Source organism: Sorex araneus, chromosome 5 (assembly GCF_027595985.1).
Source record: "Sorex araneus isolate mSorAra2 chromosome 5, mSorAra2.pri, whole genome shotgun sequence".
Classification (NCBI taxonomy): domain Eukaryota; kingdom Metazoa; phylum Chordata; class Mammalia; order Eulipotyphla; family Soricidae; genus Sorex; species Sorex araneus.
Genome location: NC_073306.1, coordinates 83,762,225 through 83,785,571, shown reverse-complemented (window position 1 = coordinate 83,785,571; position 23,347 = coordinate 83,762,225). Strand labels below are relative to the sequence as shown.

General features: G+C 50.5%; 1 protein-coding gene across 1 annotated transcript in view; it reads left to right on the top strand.

Moving 5' to 3' along the window:
- Window positions 1–10,326: 10,326 nt before the first annotated feature.
- The window catches only part of PRCC (proline rich mitotic checkpoint control factor), a 28,758-nt gene continuing 15,737 nt past the window's right edge, over window positions 10,327–23,347 (top strand). The window contains exons 1-2 of the mRNA XM_004619324.2: window positions 10,327–11,059; window positions 22,344–22,391. Of these exons, the coding sequence (XP_004619381.1) occupies window positions 10,589–11,059; window positions 22,344–22,391 (519 nt within the window). The 5' untranslated portion in view covers window positions 10,327–10,588. The remainder of the gene's footprint in view (window positions 11,060–22,343; window positions 22,392–23,347) is intronic.

The following is a 23,347-nucleotide window of genomic DNA, read 5'->3' as shown; positions in this document are numbered from 1 at the left end:
CTTTGAGTTGGATAACCGGGAGGTGTTGGGGGAGGGGGTCTCCCACAAAGTGGCCACGTGCCAGGTGCATTAGCTATGTCTTGGTTTCCCATGCTACTCCATGAGCTTCAGAATTGTCTCAGTCGGCGAAGATGAACCCCTTTCTATCAGGAAAAGGCTGTAGCCTGCTTGTAAGTCTAAAGCCCATCAGTAAACAGTGCAGACGCGCTGAGCGCGGCACGTCTCTCTGGGGCGAGGGTGGGATGGGAAGTCTAGGGAAGACCACAAAGGTGGTGAGCAGGTTAGCGGGGAGTGTGATTTGGACGGATTCTGGGGCCTCCCCATAAAGCCCTGGATATCCTCTAAGAAGTGAGAAACAAAACTTAACCTCTGACCTCTTCTGAAGCTAAACAAAAATTCCATAATTACATTTTTTATTTAAATGTAAATAATTAAAGGCTGGAGTGATAGCACAGCCGGTAGGGCGTTTGCCTTGCATGCGGCCGACCCGGGTTCGATTCCTCCATCCCTCTCGGAGAGCCCCGCAAGCTACCAAGAGTATCCCGCCCGCTTGGCAGAGCCTGGCAAGCTACCCCTGGTGTATTCGATATGCCAAAAACAGTAACAAGCCTCACAATGGAGACGTTACTGGTGCCCACTCTAGCAAATCGATGAACACAGTGCTGCAGTGCTATTTAAATGTAAATTATGATTTTGGTTTTAAATTTGCCCAAATTTCAGTCACCTAGGATCACTTAAAAATAAGACTGGGGTGGGGGTGGAGTGGAGAGATAGTACAGCTGGTAGGGCATTTGCCTTGCACATGACAGAACCAGTTCAACCCCTGGCACTCCATATGTCACCAAGCCTCCCAGCTCCTAACCACAGGTGGGTGTGGCCCAAAACACAAAAAAGAAGTACTATGATTTTTTTTTTTTAATTTTGGGTCACACCCGGCGATATACAGGGATTACTCCTGGCTGTGCACTCAGGAATTACTCCTGGCAGTGCCCGGGGGACCATATGGGATGCTGGGAATCAAACCCAGGTCAGCCTCGTGCAAGGCAAACGCCCTACCCACTGTGCTATCACTCCAGCCCCTTAAGATATTTTTTATCCAGTTCTTTTTTTGATGGGGGTAGGGGCTCAGGGCAATACTCAGGCATCGTTCCGGCTCAGGACCAAATGTGGTATAGGAGATCCAACCAGCATTCGCCACATACAAGGCAAGTGCCATACCTGCTGTACTATCTCACTGACCCATAGATCCTTAAACTTCTGCATCAAAATACTTGAGGTTAGTTTTTCATTGTTTTTATTTGTTTGTTTTTGTCTTAGGGCCACATTCAGATGCATCCAGGGCTCTCATCCAGCATGACTCTACTGGGATGGGGGTGGGAGATGTACTTACTGCTCAGACCAGTGCCGGGGGACCATGTGGTTTCCCAGGTTCAACCCAGGGCTCTTTCAGGCAAAATATGACCTCAGCTCTTTGAACTCTTTCCGTGGTCCCAGGTATTTGAAATTGAATAGGTAAAATGCTCCTTGGCAAGTTTTCTTGCTCCTACTTCCATATATAGGCAAGGAAGTGCAGGATGGAGGCAGAAGCTAGTTTCCATCTTCATCTGTTCTGTGCCAGGCGTGAGAAACTTATGGGCTCCCTGAATTTCTTGGAACCCTTTCCTCCACTGTAAGGTGAGATTTCATGACCGCCTTAGGGCTGAGCTATAAGTCAGTGGGTAAAACGTTTACAGCCAACCTGTGAATCCCCAGCAGTGCATTTGGTCCCTGGAGTCCCACCAGGAGTGAATACAGAGTACAGAGTACAGAGCCAGAAGTGTGCCCTGAGAACAGCTGGGTGTGGCACCAAAACCAAAAACAAGACCGCCCTGTCCACTTCATGCTCCGAGAGGCTGCTTGTCATGAGCCCAGGCTCGTGGTTGGCCCATCTAGCCTTCATATCAGATGGTTGTGTCTGTATGCCCATGGCAGTGCATTGCACAAGTTTTGCCTTTATAACAGTGTGGTCTCCACAGAATTCCCCCTTGCAGAGGAGTCCCTCTGGCCTTGTCTACAGGCGCAGCTGGCACGGTAGGACACCCTTCGAGGTCCTGTGGCAATTGTGAGCACACCCTCAGCCTACTTGCCCATTTGTTTCTATAGCAAATCCCAACTTGTTACAACAGAGCAGCTAGATTCCAGTTGGTGTTTATGCTACAGTGCATTCCAATTTGAAAGGCAGCATAATGGTACAGATTCTGTCAGGCTAATGCCTTCTATTCTTCATCTTGTTGAGAGAGAAGACTGTTGGGGCCCTTAAAAATGCTTCCGAAAAATCCCAGATCACAGACGTTTCCTTGAAGTGTCCAAGACCAATGTTATAAATATTCTCCGTGGTTGTGCAGCAATCATACTTAGGAACTATTTTCCAATTTAGTGCACCCCAATTTAGTTAAAGCCAGGAGTTCTATCCCTTGGTGGCATAATAATAGCCTGTCTGGAGGTGGCAATAACACTTCTAAATCCTCGTACAAGAAATCTCTTGGGCCTGCCATTCAGTCCACCATGCAGATGTTGGTTGCATGTGAACAACCAGGGTTCCCTTTGTCGCAATAATCTCCCAGGCCTTGGTTGCAATTTAATATCTAAGTTCTCCTTACAATAACAGCGTCAACCAGCTCACAGCTGCCCCTCAAAACCAAGCCAGGAGCCACAGAGGGTCAGTTAAGCAGGGGAGCTTAAGCCAACCTCCCCAGGGATTCAGGCCTAACTTCATGCCTTGCAGACTTTGATATGCAAACAAATCACCTGGGACTCCTCCTAAAAGGCAAATTTGAACTCCCTGGATTTAGTGTGTCTGTATTTCTAATAGGTTCCAAGGTGTCCCCACTGCTTAGAACCACTATTTCTGTAACGTGGGACTAAAAGTCCCAGATTCCCGGCACCCCGGAGACACACACACACACACACACACACACACACACACACACACACACACACATATATTCAGCGGGAGGCTACAGAAACGGGCAGGTGGTTTTGTGGGATCCATTCAAGTTCCCATGGCAAGGGATTTAACCAGACTGTCTCAGTATGCTGCTTTCCACGTAAAAGTTGTGGCTACAGACAAGGGTTAGTTGTGAAGTGAAAAGGAGATCACAGGTATGGCAATCTCACCTGCCCCCTGGATTTGGGGGGACTGTCGGCTTCCTTCCCGTTCACTCCTGAGCCAGTCTGGAGTTTTGGCTTTGGCTTCTGCACTCCGCACTGCACTCTGACCTACTCCTCACGCGCTCCTTGGCCTGGCACTCCGTCTGGAAAACAGAGGAGAGGGGCGAATGGAGAGTTTTAAAGCCAGTGGTTTCCATGGGGCTGGAGCGATAGCACAGCCAGCGGGATTTTGCCTTGCACAGGCGTTTGCCTTGCACGCGGCTGAACTGAGTTCGATTCCCAGCATCCCATATGGTCCCCTGAGCACCGCCAGGAGTAATTCCTGAGTGCAAAGCCAGGAGTAACCCTTGTGCACCGCCAGGTGTGACCCAAAAAGCGAAAAAAAAAAAAAAAGCCAGTGGTTTCCAAACTCATGTCCCAGCCAGGGATGTGACTTCCTGGTAAAGCACATACCTCCCAAACGCAAGACCTGGATTTTGATCCCCAGCACCACCAAAAATGAAAAGGCCCCTCACTGACACCTTCCACTCCTAGCACCCCAAATTAAAGGTTGCAAAGTTAGAGGTAAACGTTTCAGTGTCGACCCCTTTAGAGATGGGTTGCTTCAGAACAACTACCTGAGTCTCAGTTCCCGTGCCTGTCTGATGGAATTTTGATGATAACTGGATGAATTGATTGATTTAAAGTGCATTGAAGTAGGGGATGGAGCACTAGTACAATGGGTAAGGCACTTCCCCTGCACCTGACTTACCAGGGTTTGATCCCTGACATCATACAGGGTCTCCTGAACCCCACCAGGAGTGATCCCTCAACACCACCGAGTGTGATCCCAAGCTCCTCAAAACAAAAAATGCTTTGGGACCAAAGTGATAGTACAGCAGATAGGGCATTTGCCTTGCACACAACTGACCCAGGTTTGGTTCCAGCATCCCATATAGTCCCCGGATCCCCAGCAGGGGTGATCCCTGAGCACAGAGCGAGGGGCAAGCCCTGAGCACCACCAGGAAGAAGGTATGTCCCCCTACTCTCTCTTCCCCCAAAAAACGGGACCATATATGGTGCTGGGGATCAAGAACAGGTCAGCAGTATGCACTGCAAGCTCCCTAAACCCTGTCCTATCTCTCCAGACCTTATAACTTACTATGTTCGATCCTGGGTAATGTCTAGTTTGAGAAATGGGTTCCTTTGTGGTGAGCTGCTGAGATGCCTACTTTAGGCCCAGACACAGTTGGCATTCTGCAGTGGATGAGGATGGTCAGTGTGGGCTTGGAAGTCAGCTTACCTGAGTTTAATTCTTTTCTTCTGCGGTGCTAGTTTCCAATGCAGGACCTCATAATACAAAGCATGTGCTCTAGGGGCCGGAGCAATAGCACAGCGGGTAGGACATTTGCCTTGCACATGGCCGACCCAGGTTCAATTCCCAGCATCCCATATGGTCTCCTGAGCACTGCCAGGAGTAATTCCTGAGTGCAGAACCAGGAGTAAACCTGTGCATCCCCGGGTGTGACCCAAAAACAAAGCATGTGCTCTAGCCCTGAATCATACCCCACCCATTTTACCTGCGTTGGAGTCTCAGCTACATGACTTGGCAACTGCATGATTTACCAACTAAACAACTCACCTTACCTGAGTCTTGGTTTCCTCATCAGTATTATGGATTTAAAAGATCAATCCATAAATATCTGTCAGAGAGCCAAAGCAGCAGTTTGGTAGGTAGAGCGCTTATCTTGCCTTGCACTTGGCTAACTTGATATCACATATATCACCCTGCAGGAATGAGCCCTGAGCTCAGAGCCCTAAGCGCCGTCGGGTGTGGCTGCCAGACAAAAACCAGAAACCAAACCAAAAAGAGTGCCTGGTTCCCAGTCGGTATTGTTTGCTGTGTGTTAGTTATTGACTTAGGCGCATGATGATATTCTCCTTCTTACAAATACATATGTTGGGGCTGGAGTGATGGTCCAGCAGGTAGGGGGCTTCCTTTGCACACGGCCAATCGGTATTTGATCCCTGGAACCATAAGTGGGGTTACCCTGAGCCTCGCCAAGAATAAGCCCTGAGGGGCTAGAGCAATAGCACAGCGGGTAGGGCGTTTGCCTTGCAAACAGCCGACCTGGGTTCGATTCCTCTGCTCCTTTTGGAGAGCCTGGCAAGCTACGGAGAGTTTTTTTTTTTTTTTTTTTTGCTACCGAGAGTATCTTGCTCGCACGGCAGAGCCTGACCTGACAAGCTACCCGTGGTGTATTTGATGTGCCAAAAACAGTAACAAGAAGTCTCACAATGGAGATGTTACTGGTGCCTGCTCGAGCAAATTGATGAGCAAAGGGGTGACAGTGACAGTGACCCTGAGCCTCGCCAAGAATAAGCCCTGCGGGGCTGGAGCACAGCAGGTAGAGCCTTTGCCTTGCATGTGGCCGACCTGGGTTCAATTCCCAGCATCCCATATGGTCCCCCGAGCACTGCCAGGAGTAATTCCTGAGTGCATGAGCCAGGAGTAATCCCTGCGCATCACTGGGTGTGACCCAAAAAGCAAAAAAAAGGAAAGAAAGAAAGAAAAATAATAAGCTCTGAGCAAGAAGTATGGCCCAAAAATGAAAAAAGAAAAAACTTATGTGGAGGTTGAGAGGTAACAGATGGGTTAGGGTGCTTGCCTTGTTCATGGTAGACCCTGATTTGATCCCTGGCACTGCACAGTCTCCCAAGTGGGAAAGAATCCTCAAATATTGCCAGTTTATCCCAAACTGTGCCTCCTGCCCCCAAAAATACTTCTAGTTTTGTTTTCTTTTTTTGGGTCACACCCAGCGATGCTCAGGGGTTACTCCCGGCTCTGTACTACTCCTAGCGGTGCTCAGGGAACCATATGGGATGTTGTGGATTGAACCCAGGTCAACCACATGCAAGGCAAACACCCTACCTGCTGTACTATTGCTTCAGACACAATACTTCTGTTTTGAGGCTTTGGACCCAAAGGGATGGAACGCATGCTTTGAGGTAAAAGCTTTAGACAAGATGTACCACTGTCTGATTCTCCCCAATACAGCATGGGGGTACTTGAGAGCTGTTTGCTGAACACTGCCTTGCATGACTCAAACAGTCTACCCCCACAAATAAAGTCATTAAAAAATTAAAGAGCCAGAGCGATAGTACAGCTAGTAGGGCATTTGCCTTGCATGCAACTGACCCTGACCCAGGTTCAATCCTTGGCATCCACATGGTCATCCAAGCACCACCAGGAGCAGTTCCTGAGTGCAGAGCCAGGAGTAATCCCCCACCAGCATCACCGGCTGGGACCCAAAAAGAAAAAAAAATTAAGTAAGACTCTTCTGGTCCCTGAGAAATCTTCCTATAGCACTGAGTTTATCAAAGGGGTTGAGGGCTGTAAGGGAAACTTGAGACGGTGGTGGAGGGTCTGTGACTGGTGAGTGAGGGGAGTGGTGTAGGGACACTGTTGAATCATAGCATGTTGTAAATCACAGAACCGAATAAAAGAAAAGCCTGGTTTTGATTTTTTAAGTTAACACCATTGGATTTATTCTCTAAGGCTCTATTTCCCAACAAATGGGTCTGGTATGGGTGTTGTTTGGCCACACCCGCCGGTGCTCAGGCTATGCCTCGCTCTGTTCAGGAGTGACCCCGACTGTGATTAGGAAACCCTGTGTGGTGCTGGGGAACCAGGGTCAGCCACATGCCAGGTAAGTATCTTAACCCCTGTGTTGTCTCTTCGGCACCGTATGTGTCTTTGTCGTGACTTTTGTGGGCCACATCTAGCTGTGCTCAGGGGCTGTGGTTTGGAGCTCTGTACTAGTGGGGCACACACTTTCGTTCTGGCACTGAGGGTCCCACATAGTAGAGTGGCTGAGATGGCAGTACTGGCCTTTGGGGTGCCTTCCTTCCTTCCTTCCCTCCCTCAATTCCTCCCTGTCTTCCTTCCTTCCTTCCTTCCTTCCTTCCTTCCTTCCTTCCTTCCTTCCTTCCTTCCTTCCTTCCTTCCTTCCTTCCTTCCTTCCTCCTTCCCTCCCTCCCTCCCTCCCTCCCTCCCTTCCTCCCTCCCTTCCTCCCTTCCTTCCTTCCTTCCTTCCTTCCTTCCTTCCTTCCTTCCTTCCTTCCTTCCTTCCTCCTTCCCTCCCTCCCTCCCTCCCTCCCTCCCTCCCTTCCTCCCTCCCTCCCTCCCTTCCTTCCTTCCTTCCTTCCTTCCTTCCTTCCTTCCTTCCTTCCTTCCTTCCTTCCTTCCTTCCTTCCTCCGTCCCTCCTTTCCTTCCTCCCTCCCTCCCTCCCTTCCTTCCTTCCTTCCTTCCTTCCTTCCTTCCTTCCTTCCTTCCTTCCTTCCTTCCTTCCTTCCTTCCTCCCTCCCTCCCTCCCTCCCTCTCTCCCTCCCTCCCTCCCTCCCTCCCTCCCTCCCTCCCTTCCTTCCTTCCTTCCTTCCTTCCTTCCTTCCTTCCTTCCTTCCTTCCTTCCTTCCCTCCCTCCCTTCCTGACTGTCTTCCTTCCTCCTTCCCTCCTTCCTTCCTTCCCTCCTTCCTTTCTCCTATCCTCCCTTCCTCTCTTCCTGTGATGCTGGGAAATCTGGTGAGCTCATGCCCTTTTCTGTTGAGACACATCCCGACTCTATTTATTTTTCATTTCATTTTGTCTTTTCATCATGTTCATATACTTATCTTGAAGCCCTGGGAGAAATCATCCCATACTTGTCTTTTTCCTTTGGATTTATTTTTCTTCACATAATCCCCATGGAGCTCCTTCTGTTTTGCTGCAAATGGGGAAAACGTCATTGAAAAAAATGTGTGTGTGTATATATATATATGTATATATGCATATATATACATATATGTATGTAGCTGAATAGTAATTCCTGCTATCACTTCTTTATCCACTGGAACTTCCCTGTATCTTAGCTGTTGTAAATAACAAGGCAGCAAACATGGGGGAAATAGAACTTTCGTATTTCGGTTTGATTCATATTCTTTAATGACTAACAGTTCATGAATCCAGAAGCGGAAGTGCTAGGTCATACAGTAGTTCTGTCTAACTTTTTTCTCGCCTTGAGCTATTCCTCTGGTCCAGGTTGTTCTGGGGTTTGGGACCGCATCAGCAGTGCTGGGAAGTTCTGTGCCCAGTGGCGGCCATGCCAGGTAGACACCTGCCTGAGCTCCATTCCGGCCCATTAGCTTCTTGAGGAAGCACTATGTTGTTTTCAAAATGGCAGTACCAGGGCTGGAGAGGCAGTACAGTGATGAAGGCACTTCCCTTGCATGCAACTGACCCAGCTTTGAACCGTGGCACCACGTATGGTCCCCTGAACACCTCCAGGAGGGACCCCTGGTACAGAGCCAGGAGTAAGCCCTGAGCACTCTCCTGGGTTTGTCCCCAGTCCCAAACCAAATGGCTGCAACAATGACATTCCCATCTACAGAATCCTGTGGGGTGGGTCCTTTTCCTCAACAAAAGGGTTGTTTCCCCTTTTGATCTAAGTCATTCTCTCTGGTGTCAGGGGTACCTCGGTATGGTTTTGATTTGCATTTCCCTGATAAAGAGCATACGTTCATATGTTTGTTGACCATTTGTCTGACTTTTTAATTTTTTGTAACTTTTTTTGCTTTTTGGGTCACACCTGGCGATGCACAGGGGTTACTCCTGGCTCATGCACTCAAGAATTACTCCTGATGGTGCTCAGGGGACCATATGGGATGCTGGGAATCAAATCCGTGTTGGCTGCATGCAAGGCAATTGCCCTACCCTGCTCCAGCTCTGTGTGACTTTTTAGATAATTTTTTATTCAAACTTATTTTCCTAACTCCAGAATACTAACCTCTGTTCTTTCTCCTTATTTTTTGGTTGTATATATAATATACACACACAAATACAATTTTTTTGGTTTGTTTTGGGTTTTGGGCCACATCTGGTGATGCTCAGGGGTAACTCTTGGCTCTGTACTCAAGTATAACTCCTGGCTGACTTGGAGGACCCTGTGGGATGGTTGTAAATAGAGTGGTCAATCTCTAGACCCTAGTCGTGCCCTTGGATGTGCTTCTGGATATGCTCCTGGGTCAGGGTGAGGTCTTCTTCCACCTATTTTGATGTTATTATGTTTTGGTGGGGAGTTGTGGTTACACAGTTGTGCTCAAGCTGACACCTCTGTGCTCAGGGATCACTCCTAGAGGGGTTCAGGAGAGGAGACCAAGCCCAGGTCAGATGCAAAGCAAGTGCTTTACCCCTGTGATATGGCTCCACGTGCCCACCCCACTTTAACTTTAGAGCTCAAATTTTTTTTTCTTTTTTGGGTCACACCCAGCGATGCACAGAGGTTACTCTTGGCTCATGCACTCAGGAATTACTCCTGGCGGTATTCAGGGGACCATATGGGATGCTGGGAATCGAACCCGGGTCGGCAGCGAGTAAGGCAAAACGCCCTACTGGCTGCACTATTGCTCGAGCCCATAGATCTCAAATTTTAAAATTATTATTATTGTTATTATTATGATTAGGCTTTTGAGCCACACCCAGCTGTGCCCAGGGCACTGCACTCAGTAATTACTCTTGGCAGTGCTGAGGGATCTTATGGGATGCTAGGGATGAAACCTGGGTTGCACACATTCAAGGCAAGGGCCGTACCCGCGATGTACTATCCAGTCCCATCCCCTGAAGTCTTGATTCTTTCTACCCAGCAACAATTTCATAATGTTAACTCAGGCCCGGGTCTTTGGGAGGATGGTGTATTTCATCTTCGATTTCAGTCCACTTGCACTCAAGACTCAATGTTCATTTACAGAACACGTCCCCTTTAAACAGTTTTCTTCACTCCGCCACTGTCCCAGACACCCTCTCACTCCCGACACTGCTTGCAGTTTGTAAGAGCACTACAACCCCCGTGGATCTCAGCGCCCAAGCCGCAGCTACGGTACTTCAAGTCCCGAAGTGCTCTCTGGCCTGGCTCCGTGACTGCCGCTGTGGGTCTTGGGGCTTGTAGTCCTCTAGGAATCCTCAGGCGACCCCCTCACCCAAAAAACTACTTCTCCCAGGAACCTTCGCGCCAGAGGCGGGTTTTCCTCCTGTCTTTTTGCGCGCCCCTGGCTTCTTCCTTGGACTACAACTCCCGCCGTGCCTTGCGCCGAACCTCTCGCGGCCGAGAGTGGGGCTGTGGCCGACGTCTTCCCTGGGAGTTGTAGTTCCTGTATTGGTGAGGCGACGAGGAGGCGGAGTGACTCGGCGGCCATTAGCTGCGTGTAGTTGTGCGGGACTAGGAGCTCAAGTGAAGAGGAAAGCCTTCCTTGGTGGAAATCACCCGTTTCCATGGGCTTCTGCCGGGGCTAACCCCAGAGCACGGAGAAGGCGGGCTTTTCGGTTTCCCGGCCTGCCGGGTGGCGGGGCCCACTAGGCCTCTGGGCATCCCCGGCCTCAAATAGGCCCGTCTGCCGGCAAGGGCGCCCCAAAGGCGGGAGGCGCCATGTCGCTGGTTGCTTACGCCAGCAGCGAGGAGAGTGAGCCGGATGAGGCTGAGCCCGAGCCGGAGGAGGAGGAGGAGGCGGCGGCCCCGACATCGGGGCACACTTTGGGGGGCCTGTTCGCGTCTCTTCCTGCACCCAAGGGCCCGGCTTTGCTACCCCCGCCTCCCCAGATGATGGCCCCCGCCTTCCCCCCGCCGCTGTTGCTGCCCCCACCCTCCGGAGACCCCCGGCTCCAGCCTCCTCCCCCGTTGCCCTTCGGCCTGGGAGGTTTCCCCCCGCCTCCCGGCGTGAGCCCTGTGGAAGCGGCGGGGGTCGGGGAGGGCTTGGGGTTGGGGCTGCCTGCGCCCCGCGGCCCCGGCCTCAACCTGCCCCCCCCTGTCGGCGGTGCCGGGCCCCCCCTGGGGCTCCCCAAGCCAAAGAAGAGGACCGAGCCCGTGAAGATCGCGGCGCCGGAACTGCATAAGGGGGATGTGAGTATCGGGGCGGGGGGCTCCCCAAACTGTCCATCGGGCCTGGGCGCAGCGCTCGGAGGGGCTTCCGGAGGTTCTGGGGCTCCCTCCTGGGGACGACCCGTTTGCTTCCAGAGCTTTCGGATTTCTGACACGGGGCACCCGCGAACCGGACACCCGCGCGGCCTCGTTGGGACGTTTGGGGCTTGTGTCCCTGCGGAGCCCCCAGGGCGCCTGCACGCACCTGCGCCCCTTGCAGGCGGCGCCCCCCACCCCACCCCCGCGACCCCGGGCGGGCGCCGCGCTCGCCGCCGCCGCCCACCGTCGGGCCCGAGCGACCCAGACGCGGGGCGGGGGGCTCGGGCCCGGGGCGGGGAGCAGGTGTGTGGGAGCCCCGGCGGCAGACCCCCGAGAGGCCCCGAGCGCGGTGTTCGGAGGCAGAGCGCATCGTGGCAGACCCGCGGCGAGGGCCCTGGGGACGGCAGCTGTGAACTGTGAAGCCTGGGGCAGGAAGTGTGCTGGGGACGCGGGGCTTGATTCTGCAAAGCTCGCCCGTCGGTCACCCGCGAGAAGCAGCTCCCTGCCCTGCCCTCCGTGTGAAATGCCCGGAGAGGGACTCGGACACGCTCCGCCCTGCTGCCCTCCGCGACTCCCCGCACACCCCCTCATGTCTTCTCTCTCACCTAGATCAAGTTTTCATTCAAACGACTTGTTCTCAGGCAGAACTTCCTCGCCTGCTTTATTTTACCTTTCTTGTTTGCAGTGACGGGAATCAAACCCAGGGCCTTTCGAGCCTTCCTGTTGAAACGACAGCTTCCCTGGCCTCATCGATAAGTGTAATGGGAAGGCGCTTACGTTGCACCTGGCTGACCCAGGCTCATCCCGGTACCACATAGTGACCACCCTCTCAGCTTCCCTGCAGTGATCCCTGCGCACAGAGCCAGGAGTAAGCCCTAAGCACCACCATGTGGGACCCCCAGACCAAAACAGTGCGGCTTCCTGTCAGCCTCCTCTCCCCATCTGCGTTCTTTGACTTGTCTTCCCCTTTGCACGTGGTGCCCTGTAGATGGGATATAGTTCATCGCCTCTTGTCTGGTATCCAGTTCCATGAAGACTGGCTGGTTTGTTTTATTCATTGTGCTGGCCCTAGTTCTTTTTTTCCCTCTCTCTCTCATTGTTTTGGTCCACACCTGGCACTGCTTAGAACTTACTCCTGGCTTTGTGTTCAGAGATCACTCCTGTAGTGCTAAGGGAACCTTACATGGTACTGTGGATCGAACCTGCTTTAGTATCTCTGGCCCTTACCCTAGTTGTTCTTTTTCTTCTCTTTTTTTTTTGGACGTCACCTGACTGTGCTCAGGGACCTCACCTGGTAGGATTGGGGCACCATATGGGATTCCAGGGACTGAACCCGGGTGGGCTGCATGCAAGGCACGTGCCTTCCTAGCTGTACTATCTCTCTGGCTCCTGATACTAATTTAAAACACTAAGTAGAACAGTTAAAAGTATTACGTACTGAATAGTTTTGCCTGGGTGTCTTCTGAGTGAAGGAACCTGAGTGCGTGTGGGTTCTTGGAGGAAAGTTCCCAAATTTTCCTCACAATACTAATTTCACTATCATCTTCCAAACTTTCCTCCATACCCTCATCCCCCTTTCATTAGGTGAGAAATGACATCTCATGTGAGTCTTTATCATTTCTAAGTCTAGGATCAAAAAAAATCTTTCTCGGGACTGGAGCGATAGCCAGCCGGTAGGGCATTTGCCTTGCACGTGACTGACCCGGGTTCGATTCCCAGCTTCCCATATGGTCCTCTGGGCACTGCCAGGGGTGATTCCTGAGTGCAGAGCCAGGAGTAATCCCTGTGCATTGCCAGGTGTGACTCAAAAAGAAAAAAAATAAAGAATAAGAGTTCTAAACGAGGAGCAGGAAAGATAGTACAGTGGTTAAGGAGCTTGGCTTCCATGCAGCCAACTCGGTTTTATTATCTAGTACCACTTATGGTCCCCAAGTCCCACCAGGTGTGATCCTGAGTACCGCCAGGTTTGGCCCCAAAACAAAAATTTGAAGTGAGATAGAGGTCATTTCCTCAGGATTCTCTTTGTCCCAAACTAGATCTGAGCCTAATTGTTTTGTCAGGGAAGATGGTGCTGAGTCAGCCTGCTTTCTTCCTCCGTGGAAGGTGCCTGTTTTGAAGGTCACTTTAAAGTGCTAGTAGAGGTGGTAGAATCTTCCATGAAGGCTGGCTGAAGTGGCCGAAAGCCCTGTGGATTTCTCCTCTGTCCCTCCTTTGTAAGTATCATTCACTGAAGTCCTGAGATGAACTACAAAGTGGATTATTAAAATAAAGCCTAATCTTAACTCTCAGCTGGTTCAGTTTCCCATTTTTGTTCTGGTTCAAGTCGGTAATTTTTTCTGAACACATAATACCTGGGACGATGTAATATAAGAAAGATGGTCAGTGGAAGTAGGTGCCCTTCATCATTAAAGTAATTGTGTTTCCTCCATTTCTGTGCCCCTTGGTTCTTGCGCTGAGTAGCCTTTAGCTCCTACAACATTTTGAGGACCGAATTGATCAGTCAAATTCCTTAACTAATGTTCTTACTCTTGGCTCTGGCGCTGCACTCAGGAATCACTCCTGGTGGTGCATGGGGGACCATATGGGAATGCTGGGGATCGAACCCGGGTGGGCACATGCAAGGCAAGCACCCTACCCTCTGTACTATTGTTCTGGCCCTCCTTAACAAATTTTCTGTGGAGTATTCATTCGGTGTGGAGGCAGGAACTACTCACCCTGCACTCTTAGTCCTTTGTTCGTTTGCTATTGGCTGCTGCTCTGCCCTTTTCATAGACCCTGCCCTCAAGGAGTTCTGGATTGTTGGAGGAGACAGCCCACAGAATAGATTTCAGTCTAGCCAGGAACCAGGAGCAAATTGGAGCTGTGGAACGAGCCTATTGGCACGCGTTCAACCAGCAGCTGGGGAGATGATGTCCAAACAGATCAGAAGTGAACAGGAGGCCAGAGCAACCAGGACAGAGTGCAGAGCAGAGTGCTTTATTTTGGGAGTTCATAGCGGGCAGAGGAAGGTGGGAATGACCTGGAGAAGAGACCAAGGCCTGATGCTTAGGGCCTTGGGTGCCCTGCTGAGGCCTTTGGACATAAATCTGGGGGCGCAATGGAGTAAGGCCTCTCTGATCACAGGATGGAAGGCCTGGAGGGAGGGAGCAAGGTTCAGATGAGAGATGGTTGCAGTGTGGGTAAGGAAGCAGCAGAGGGCGGACACAGCTGGAGGAAGCATGTGTGTTTTGGAGGGGTGTTACCAGACTGGAGATGTGAAGGGGAAGATTCCAGAGGGCCCTGTGGGCTCAGGCAGCTGGGAGGTGGTACCCTTTCTGTAGGCCCCTAGATTGAGCAGATCGAAGCTTTACTTGATTGGATGGGTCACCACCGTTAGGTCAGCGCTAGCTAGTGTTATTTTTGTTTTTAGGTCACATCCAGCAAGGCTTGGGTGGTTGCTGCAGGCTTTGTACTCAGGGATCACTCCTGGCGGTGCTTGGGGAACCGTATAGAATGCTGGGGATCAAACCCAGGTTGGCCACAAGGAAGACAGCTTCCCTACCCAATGTTACTATCTCCAGCCCTGTTCCAGCTAGTTTAAATGGGGGGTGGGGGATGTCCTAAACATAGAAAGGAACATGCAAAAGGTCCTGAAATTAGGAAATGAAGGGCTCCTGGGAGTCTTTGCAGCTGCTCCCGGCACTGGTCTGTGGGTGCAGGCTAGTCTCCGCTGCTTGCAGGGACCTTTGTTGCAGGTCAGGGAGGCCTGCAACTGTGATTGATTTTCATTTTTTTGGTTTGTGGCCCATACCCAGTGTTGCTCAGGGCTTACTCCTGGTTCTGTGCTCAGGGATCTTTCCTGACAGGGCTTGGGGGGACCATATAGGATGCTGTGGATTAGTCCTGGGTTCTACCCCTGCAAGGCAAGCGCCCTACCTCTGTACTATTGCTGTAGCCCTAGTGATTTTTTTGTTATCATTTTAAGCAAAATTAAATTGAACTGTCATCCTAGTCCCAACTCTGGTTTTCTGTGAGAGACAGGATTGGTTTGATTTGGGTCAGCACCTCCCTGAGCTGCAGGCAGGGGGCAGGCAACACCAGATTCTCTCCCAGGGCTCCTCATGACATCAGACTGCTTCTGACTTAGCTGAGGAATTAGGAACATCCATAAAACACACGCCCTCCTCTGGGCCCTCCTCTGGGCTCTTACTTCCACCCATGCTGCTTCCAAATAATGATCGTTTGTTGATTTCATGAAATTAGGGGATGCAGACTTCTAAAATGAGGACACAGTGGGCCAAAGCTAGAAGAGCATGTGTTCGGCGGGGATTTTCTGTATAGAATGTGCATTCTAGAGTAAATAGAAGCTTAGGCTATCTGTGTTAGTGTTGCTTGGGCTTTCAGATCATTTACCTTAGAGTGGACATTTGAAATTGTGAGGCTGGACTGTCTCAGAAATGAGTAGTTTCAGGACCGGGGATGTAGCTCGTGGTAGAGCCCTTACCTTGCATATGGAACCTCTGGGTTGGATATCAACACTCCAAACCAACCAGCCAAAACTGATTTGGGTCATTTCTGTTAAACGTTTTATAGTTGACAGCAGTAGATTTAGTTAAGATTTTTCTTTGCGTGTGGGCATTCGCCTTTCACGCGGCCAACCTGTGTTTGATTCCTCTGCCCCTTTCGAAGAGCCCAGCAAGCTACCGAGAGTATGGAGCCCGCACGGCAGAGCCTGGCAAGCTACCCATTCGTATTGGATATGCCAAAAACAGTAACAATAAGCCTCTCAGTGAGAGACATTACTGGTTCCTGCTCGAACAAATCGATGAGCAATGGGATGATAGTGATAGTAACAGTGTGTATGTGGTGGGGAAGGGGGTCACACTCCTGCCGGTTGATTGTACCAGGGTCAGCCACATGCAAAGCAAGCACCTTAACCTCCATACTTCCTTAGCTAAGGTCTTTTTGGTTTGTTTTGGGGTCACACTTGATGGTGGTCAGGGCTTACTCTTGGTGCTGTGCTCTGGGATCACTCCTTCGGGTTCAGTACCATGTGGAGTGCTGGAGATGAAACCCTGGTCAGCTGTGTGCAAAGCGGACACCCTTATAACCACTGCAATATCTTTTCAGCATCCACTTTACTAAGCTTATTTGTTTGTTTTTGGATCACACGTGGTGGTGCTCAGGACTTAGTCCTGGCTCTGTGTTCAGGGATCATTCCTGGCAGGGTTTGGGGGACCAGATGAGGTGCTGGGGGTCAAACCTGGGTTGGCCGTGTAGGAGACAAATGCTTTACCCGCTGTACTGTCATTCCAGCTCTGCTAAGTTTTAACCCTACATACAAAGGGAAAGGAAGGAATGTACCGCATCTGTCTCAGACATATACTAAGGTGATCCAGCGAAGCCTCCATTGTTTACAGTGGAAATAGTGATCAGGTAGTGCGTCCAGAACCACAGTATTGGGAGTAGCAGAGGAGTATTTGAAGCTAGGTATCTTTTGGTCTGTCAGGGTCTGCTAAAAATGGTGATCAGAAATAGAAACGCACAGCGATGCGCTAAGGAGGGCAATAAGGGAGAGAAAATGCTGCCCCAGCTGAAGAGGGGTAAGCAGAAGCTGCTGGAGACCAGGGAGCAGAGTTGATGAATCTGGCTAATTGGGGTACAACAGAGGCAGTGAATAGTGATTAGAATTCAGAGCCTGTGGGGTTTTTTTTTTTTGGGGGGGGGGAGGTCTGCTCTGGGTCTTTATTTCCTCCTTGGCTCCTGGCCCTGCAGCTAGTGATTGCTTTTTGGAGAGGGAGTCTGTCAGAGCCAGTGGCTGGGAAGATAAGAGGCTGCCGTGGGGAATGAGGCACTGAGAGATTAGCAGATCCCACTGGGCCTGGCTTAATGGAAAATGTCTGTTTCCGTTCTTGCTCAGCAGTCTCGGGGGGTGTGTCTTGTCACTACTGGCAGCTGCTGCAGAGAGGACAGTGGTGGCTGTTGAGGCTCTCAGGCTCTTGAAGAAGCAATGCTTGATTCTTTTTCTTTTTGTCATACTTGGTGGTGCTCAGAGGCAACTCCTGTTTTTATGCTCTATGGTTGCTTCTTGCAGTTCTTAGGAGACCTCATGGTGCTGGGAATCGTCCCCCATGGGCCTTCCTGCAAAGCCTGTGTTACAGCCCTTTGAGTTATTTCTCTGTTATATTTTACTACTATAATTTGGGAGCTCAGGGGCTGTTCTTGCTCTGTGCTCAGGAGTGGTCAAGGAATCGTGGTGCTGGGGTCAGTGTATGCCAGGCAAGTGCCTTAACCTATCTTTTGTCACTCCTGACACTTCATCCTTTTTGTGTGTGTGTTTGGGTCACACCTGACTGCATAGCGCCTGCTTTTGGCTCTGCTCTGGAATCATTTCTGGTGGTGCCTGGGGGACCCTATATGGTGCCAAGGATTGAAACTGGGTTGGCTGTGTGTGAGACAAGCACCTCTCCGCTGTACTAACTCTTCGGCCCCCAGCACTTTATTCTGGAGAGAAGACCAGTTTGTGCCAGCAGGCCTGAGTGCCTGCTTCTGAGCTCAGCAATCTCCAGCCTTGTTCTCCCGGGGGCTGGCGGCACAGCCCCCCTCAGACCCATGGTCACTAGGAGTTGACTCCTCACTCTCCTGGAGAAAAGAGCTGCGTAGTCTTTTGAAAAGTTAGAATTTTTTTTCATACACCCAGCTCTGCTTGGGATACTCCTGGCAGGACTTTGGGTGGACCCTGGGGAGTTCCGGATATCAAAGCTCGTGCACAGTAAGCGCTCTACCTGCTGTACCGGCCAGCTGCAGGTTAGTTAGAATGAACAGGCTCTCGAAGTTCCATTGCAAGGTGGACATGGAAAACAGGGACTTGGGTTCTCCCGAGTGGCCCAGGGGTTAGCGTCCCGGGGTCCAGCACAGAGGAGCAGGTAAACTTATCAGGGTGCACACATACAATGGAATATTATCCATAGCCTTCAGAGGAGGGAAGTTTTGGTATATGATGCAACAGGAATGATGCTTTGAGGATTTAAACTATGGGAAATAAGCCGGAATCAAAAAGGGTATATAATGGTGGGCCTCACTAACATGCCATGCCAGAGTAGGCGAGTTCCTAGAGAGAAAGAGATAGCCTTGCACGCAGCCAACCTTGGTTCAGTCCCTGGCGCTGTATAAAGTCTCCCTGCTCTGCCAGGAGTGATTAGGCACTGAGCACTGCCCTGGTGTGGTCCAAGTAGGGGGTGTGGGAGGGGAGGGAGAAAGATTTCCAGGCCTGAAGGAGGGTGGGTGTAAAATGATTGTTGAATCGGTTTGGACTTTGCTCTGGGGCAGTAGTACTCCATTGTAGTAGTGGTGAGGCTAGCTCTCCAGCATTGGGTGTGCCAATGACTCTGAATTGCATGCTTTGAAATGGCAGCTTTGGGGCGAGAGCAGTAAGTAGTACAGCAGAGAGTGCCTTGCACTTGGCTGGCCAACTGGGGTTTGAGCCCTGGCATCCCATATGGTTCCCCCAAGCACCACCAGGAATAACCCCTGAACATCGCTTGGTTGTGACCCAAAAAGACCAAAAAAAACCTTTTTTTTTTTTCTATTTGTTTTACCACAAATTAAAGGAGTTTTGATATTGCTCCTGTGCTCACGCTGTCTGAGTTCATTTCTGTGCCTGAGCTAAGCCCATTGCTTCTGGCAGTGCATTGTGGGAGCTGCAAGGAATCTTTGCAGTCTGAGGTGACTCTTTCCCTCTGATTCCCCTCCAGAATGACTGGCGGGTTTAGGGTACATCATTTAGCATCAGATCATCTTTTTGTTATGCTGTTTTTTTCCCCCTGGTGAGGGGATGTTGGTTAGGCCTTGCACTGCTCAGCACGGCCGGGTATTCCCCTCAGCTGCAGGCTCTGTTGCCTGAGCAGACAAGGCTCGGGACCCAGTTCCTAGGTCTTTCCAGTGAGCTGCTCGAATCCTGCTTTTTGTTTGTTTGTTTGTTTTTGTTTTTGTTTTTGGGTCACACCCGGCGATGCACAGGGGTTACTCCTGGCTCTTCACTCAGGAATTACCCCTGGCGGTGCTCAGGGGACCATATGGGATGCTGGGATTAGAACCCGGGTCGGCCGCGTGCAAGGCAAACGCCCTGCCCGCTGTGCTATTGCTCCAGCCCCTCGAACCCTGCTTTTGTTACTTCAACCAACCAAAACTTCTTGTTCATGGTATGTTTGAGTAATTGCTTGGTGAGCTTCAAGTTTCCAGTTGGGCCCCCACATGTCCGGAAGTGCTTTGAGTGGCATCTGGGACTCTTCCTGTCCTGAGTTCCTGTTTCCAGCCTCTTCTAGCAGAGGTGGCTCTCAGGGCCGAGGGGAGATTCTGTCCCCACCTCCCTCCCAGCCCCCTCCATGCCCTGTGTCCCCCTCAAATAGTGACTGAGTTTCTCGGAGCCCTGATTTCCAGCTTTCAGGTCAGAGGGGAATAGTCATAATCTAAAGGTTAAGGGACCCAGTACTTCTTTTTGGGGGGTGTAGGGGAGTGCCACACATGCCCAGTACTGGGTGCTATACACAGTTGAGAATCAAACCCATTGTTCCCACTGGCGAAGCATGTGCTTCAGCTCTTTGTGCAACCTCCCCTGACCTCTGCACAAAATATTTCTTGGTGCGGTGGGAAGGACCCTTCCTCCAGCAACGGCTCTGAACTCAGGAATCACTCCTGGTTGTACTTGAGGGACTGTGTGAGATGCTGGAGATTGACCCCTGATTGGCTGTGTGCAAGGCAAGCACCTTACCTGCTGTACTATCTTGCTGGCCCCATCAGCACAATTTTTTTTGGTCTGTGTTTTGGGCCATACCCTGTGGTGCTCAGGCATCACTTCCTGGCTCTGCTCTTAGGAATCTCCAGGTGGGCTCCGGGGACTATATGGGTTGCCCAGGATCGAACCTGGGTCAGCCATGTGCAAGGCAAGTAAGTACCTTACCCACTGTACCCTTTCGCTCCTTATCAGCAGTTTTTGAGCGTCTTATTTTAGAATCTGTTTCAGTGTGTCTTATCCTATTTAGAGCCCATCCTGTGATGATTTGTAGTGGGGTTCAGAAGATTGTATAAGATGTTGAGGGAATGATGAGTGAGGAGTCTGAGCAGAACTCCAAACCCAGAAGTAATAAAGTTGTTTTTTTTTTTTTGTCTAATATGTTTTTAAACGTTAAACTTGGGTTGTCAGTCTAATGGAAACGCTCTGCGATATTTAAAGAGAAATTGAATTCTCTGACCACAGCTGATCTGGCCTCCAGCTCCATCCATTAGCTGGGGGACAGGCTACCTTCACTTTGACAGTAGCCACTTTTTGTTTGCCAGGGATCTAAAAAAAAAAAAATTAGGATATGTTTGTGTGGTTTTATAAATGTAATAATCTCAAACAGGGATAAAATGTGCTTCTTTTCAGATTGTTTCCCTGGGGGAAGTTTAAATGTGCCTGGGGGTGTGATACAGTCCTGCCCCAGTGAGCCAGTTCTCGGTCTCCTGAAAGGGGGAAGTTAGGGCTCAGGGTTGGGGTGGGTAAAGATAAGGGAGCCCTGAGGCTGTGAGCGTTTGGATCCCTGAAAAAGGTCAAAAATATTTTGGTGCTTGGAGCTTAACATTTTGTCCTTCTGTCGAATTGGACAATCTGGCAGGGGTGATACATTGGACCCTGTGGTGCTCAGGGGCTATTCCTGGCTCTGTGCTCAGGAGTGATCTTTGGTAGTGCCTGAGGGAACCATATGCATGTGAGGGGGACTCAAGGGGGTTTGCTGCATGCAGAGCCAGCATCTTTTCATCCCTGTACTCGCTCTCTAGGCTGAGGAGAGTAATTTTTTTTTCTTTTTGGGTCACACCCGGCGATGCTCAGGGGTTACTCCTGGCTCTGAATTCAGAAGTTCCTCCTGGAGGTGCTCAGGGGACCATATGGGATGCTGGGAATCAAACCCGGATTGGCCGCCGCGTGCAAGGCAAATGCTCTACCCGCTGTGCTATCGCTCTAACCTCGAGGAGAGTAATTCTTAATGTTTCTATAGAGCTTTTTTTTTTTTTTTTAGGTTTTTGAGTCACACCCGGTGATGCACAGGGGTTACTCCTGGCTCATGCACTCAGGAATTACTCCTGGCGGTGCTTGGGGGACCATATGGGATGCTGGGAATCGAACCCGTGTGGGCCGAGTGCAAGTCAAATGCCCTACTCGTTGTGCTATTGCTCCAGCCCCTGTTTCTATAGAACTTTAGTGTATCTATCTAGGGGCAGGAGCTATAGTATTTGTTTGTTTGGGGTGCCACACCTGGTAATGCTCAGGGGTTACCCTGGTGATACTTGGGGAACCATAATTGGTGCCAGGGATCGAACTGGTTTGTCTATATGTGAGACAAGTGCCTTATCCCCTGTGCAGTGTCTCCAGCCCTTTGCATAGTCTTTTTTTTCTTGATGCTCAAACGTATGTCCCCTAGACAAGATGGAACTACTTTAACTTCTGGGTTTTGGGGTTGACTTTTTTAAGTAAACCATTAATGCTTATTCGTATATGCCTTGCAGCATCCTGATAATAGAAGGTGGTATGACATTGGGATTGAGTGACGCTCCGTGTGAGAGCTGTTGTTGGAAACAGTCATGATGATTCAGAGGGGTGACACAGCTGACATTCTGTGTTCCCCAAATTCTCACCATCATCTTTCGCTTCTTCTGGACGCGGGCAGCTCTATCTGGCAGACAATAGATCATACTTGGAGAGAGAATGGATTTCTCCAATGACTTTGACCTTTAATGCCTCATAGAAGAGTAGTTAACACACCACTTACTCCCACTGGACCTCCCCTAGCCCTGTGGTTATGTCCTCTTTATAAGTGGTTTGAGAAGTGAAGCTGAGATTGGGGAAGATTGTGGGCCAAAACCCATTCGTCTTTGAGTGGACAGATTTATAGGAAAAAGAATGGGGAGTGCTTTTTCTTTTCACTGAAGATGAAGCGAGAGGAAATAGTCTTCATTTAAAGTATTAGATGTGCGAGCAAGGAAGACTGTATAGTGGGTTTTGGGGGCAGGGTGACAAGTGACCAGAGGAGCTCAGGGCAGCTGTTGGCGGGGGGGGGGGGGGGGCAAGGTGGGTGGTTGTGTGGAGGTGGAGCTCAGACAGAGAGGCCACCACTGTTCACCCCTTCCTCTGTGTATGAGCGTATGTTCACTGGAGTGTTTGTGCCCTTGTCCTCCTATTGTAAAACCTTACGCCTTTTTCTTTTTCTCTTAGTCAGATTCTGAGGAAGATGAGCCCACAAAGAAGAAAACTGTCCTTCAGGTGAGTCTGGCTCTATTTAGAAACCGTTTCTGCTCCTCCCAGGTGCTCCCTGAGAAGGGAGGGCGTCGGATGCGCAGTGGTTTCCCAGCAGCTTAGAGCCACGAAGGTGTTTGTGTGAGCGCCAACTCTGTGGGCGTGTGGGTTTGCCTTCCTGGGTAGTGTCGGGCCTGGTGCTTCTCTGCCCTCGCTCACTGTTTTCAGCTCCTTCCCGGGGAGGCCAGGCAGTGAGATGAATTGGAACTCAGTTTGGTTCATTGCGTTTCAGGTCAAAGGACCATTTAGGAAGAAATAAATGATTGATCAAAATGTTAGGGAACACATGTCTTGGAAAGTTTTTAGTTTCTTTCTTTTTTTTTTTTTCTTGGCTTTTTGGGTCACACCCAGCGATGCACAGGGGTTACTCCTGGCTTTGCACCCAGGAATCACTCCTGGTAGTGCTCAGGGGACTGCCTGAGATGCTGGTGGGATGCTATGGGATGCTGGTGGGAATTGAACCCGGGTTGGCCTCGTACAAGGTAATGCCCTACCCGCTGTGCTATTGCTCCAGCCCCAGTTTGTAGTCTTTTTGTTTTGTTTTGGGGTTACACCTAGCAGTGCTCAGCGCTTACTCCTGGCCCTTCGCTTAGGGATCATTCCTGCCAGTGCTGGGGACCATAAAGGGTCTCAGGGATCAAATTTGAGTTGGCTGCATGCAAAATCAGTGTCTTACCCACTGTTCTGTCTCTTCCCTGCCCCAAAAGTTTTCCATCTTTTCCTGTAGTATTTTTTTTTTCTTTTTGGGTCACACCCAGCGATGCTCAGGGGTTACTCCTGGTTTTAGCACTCAGGAATTACTCCAGGCAGGCAGTGCTTGGGGGACCATATGGGATGCCGGGGATCGAACCCAGGTCGGCCGCGTGCAAGGCAAACGCCCTACCCATTGTGCTATCGCTCCGGCCCATGTTTTTGTTTTGTTT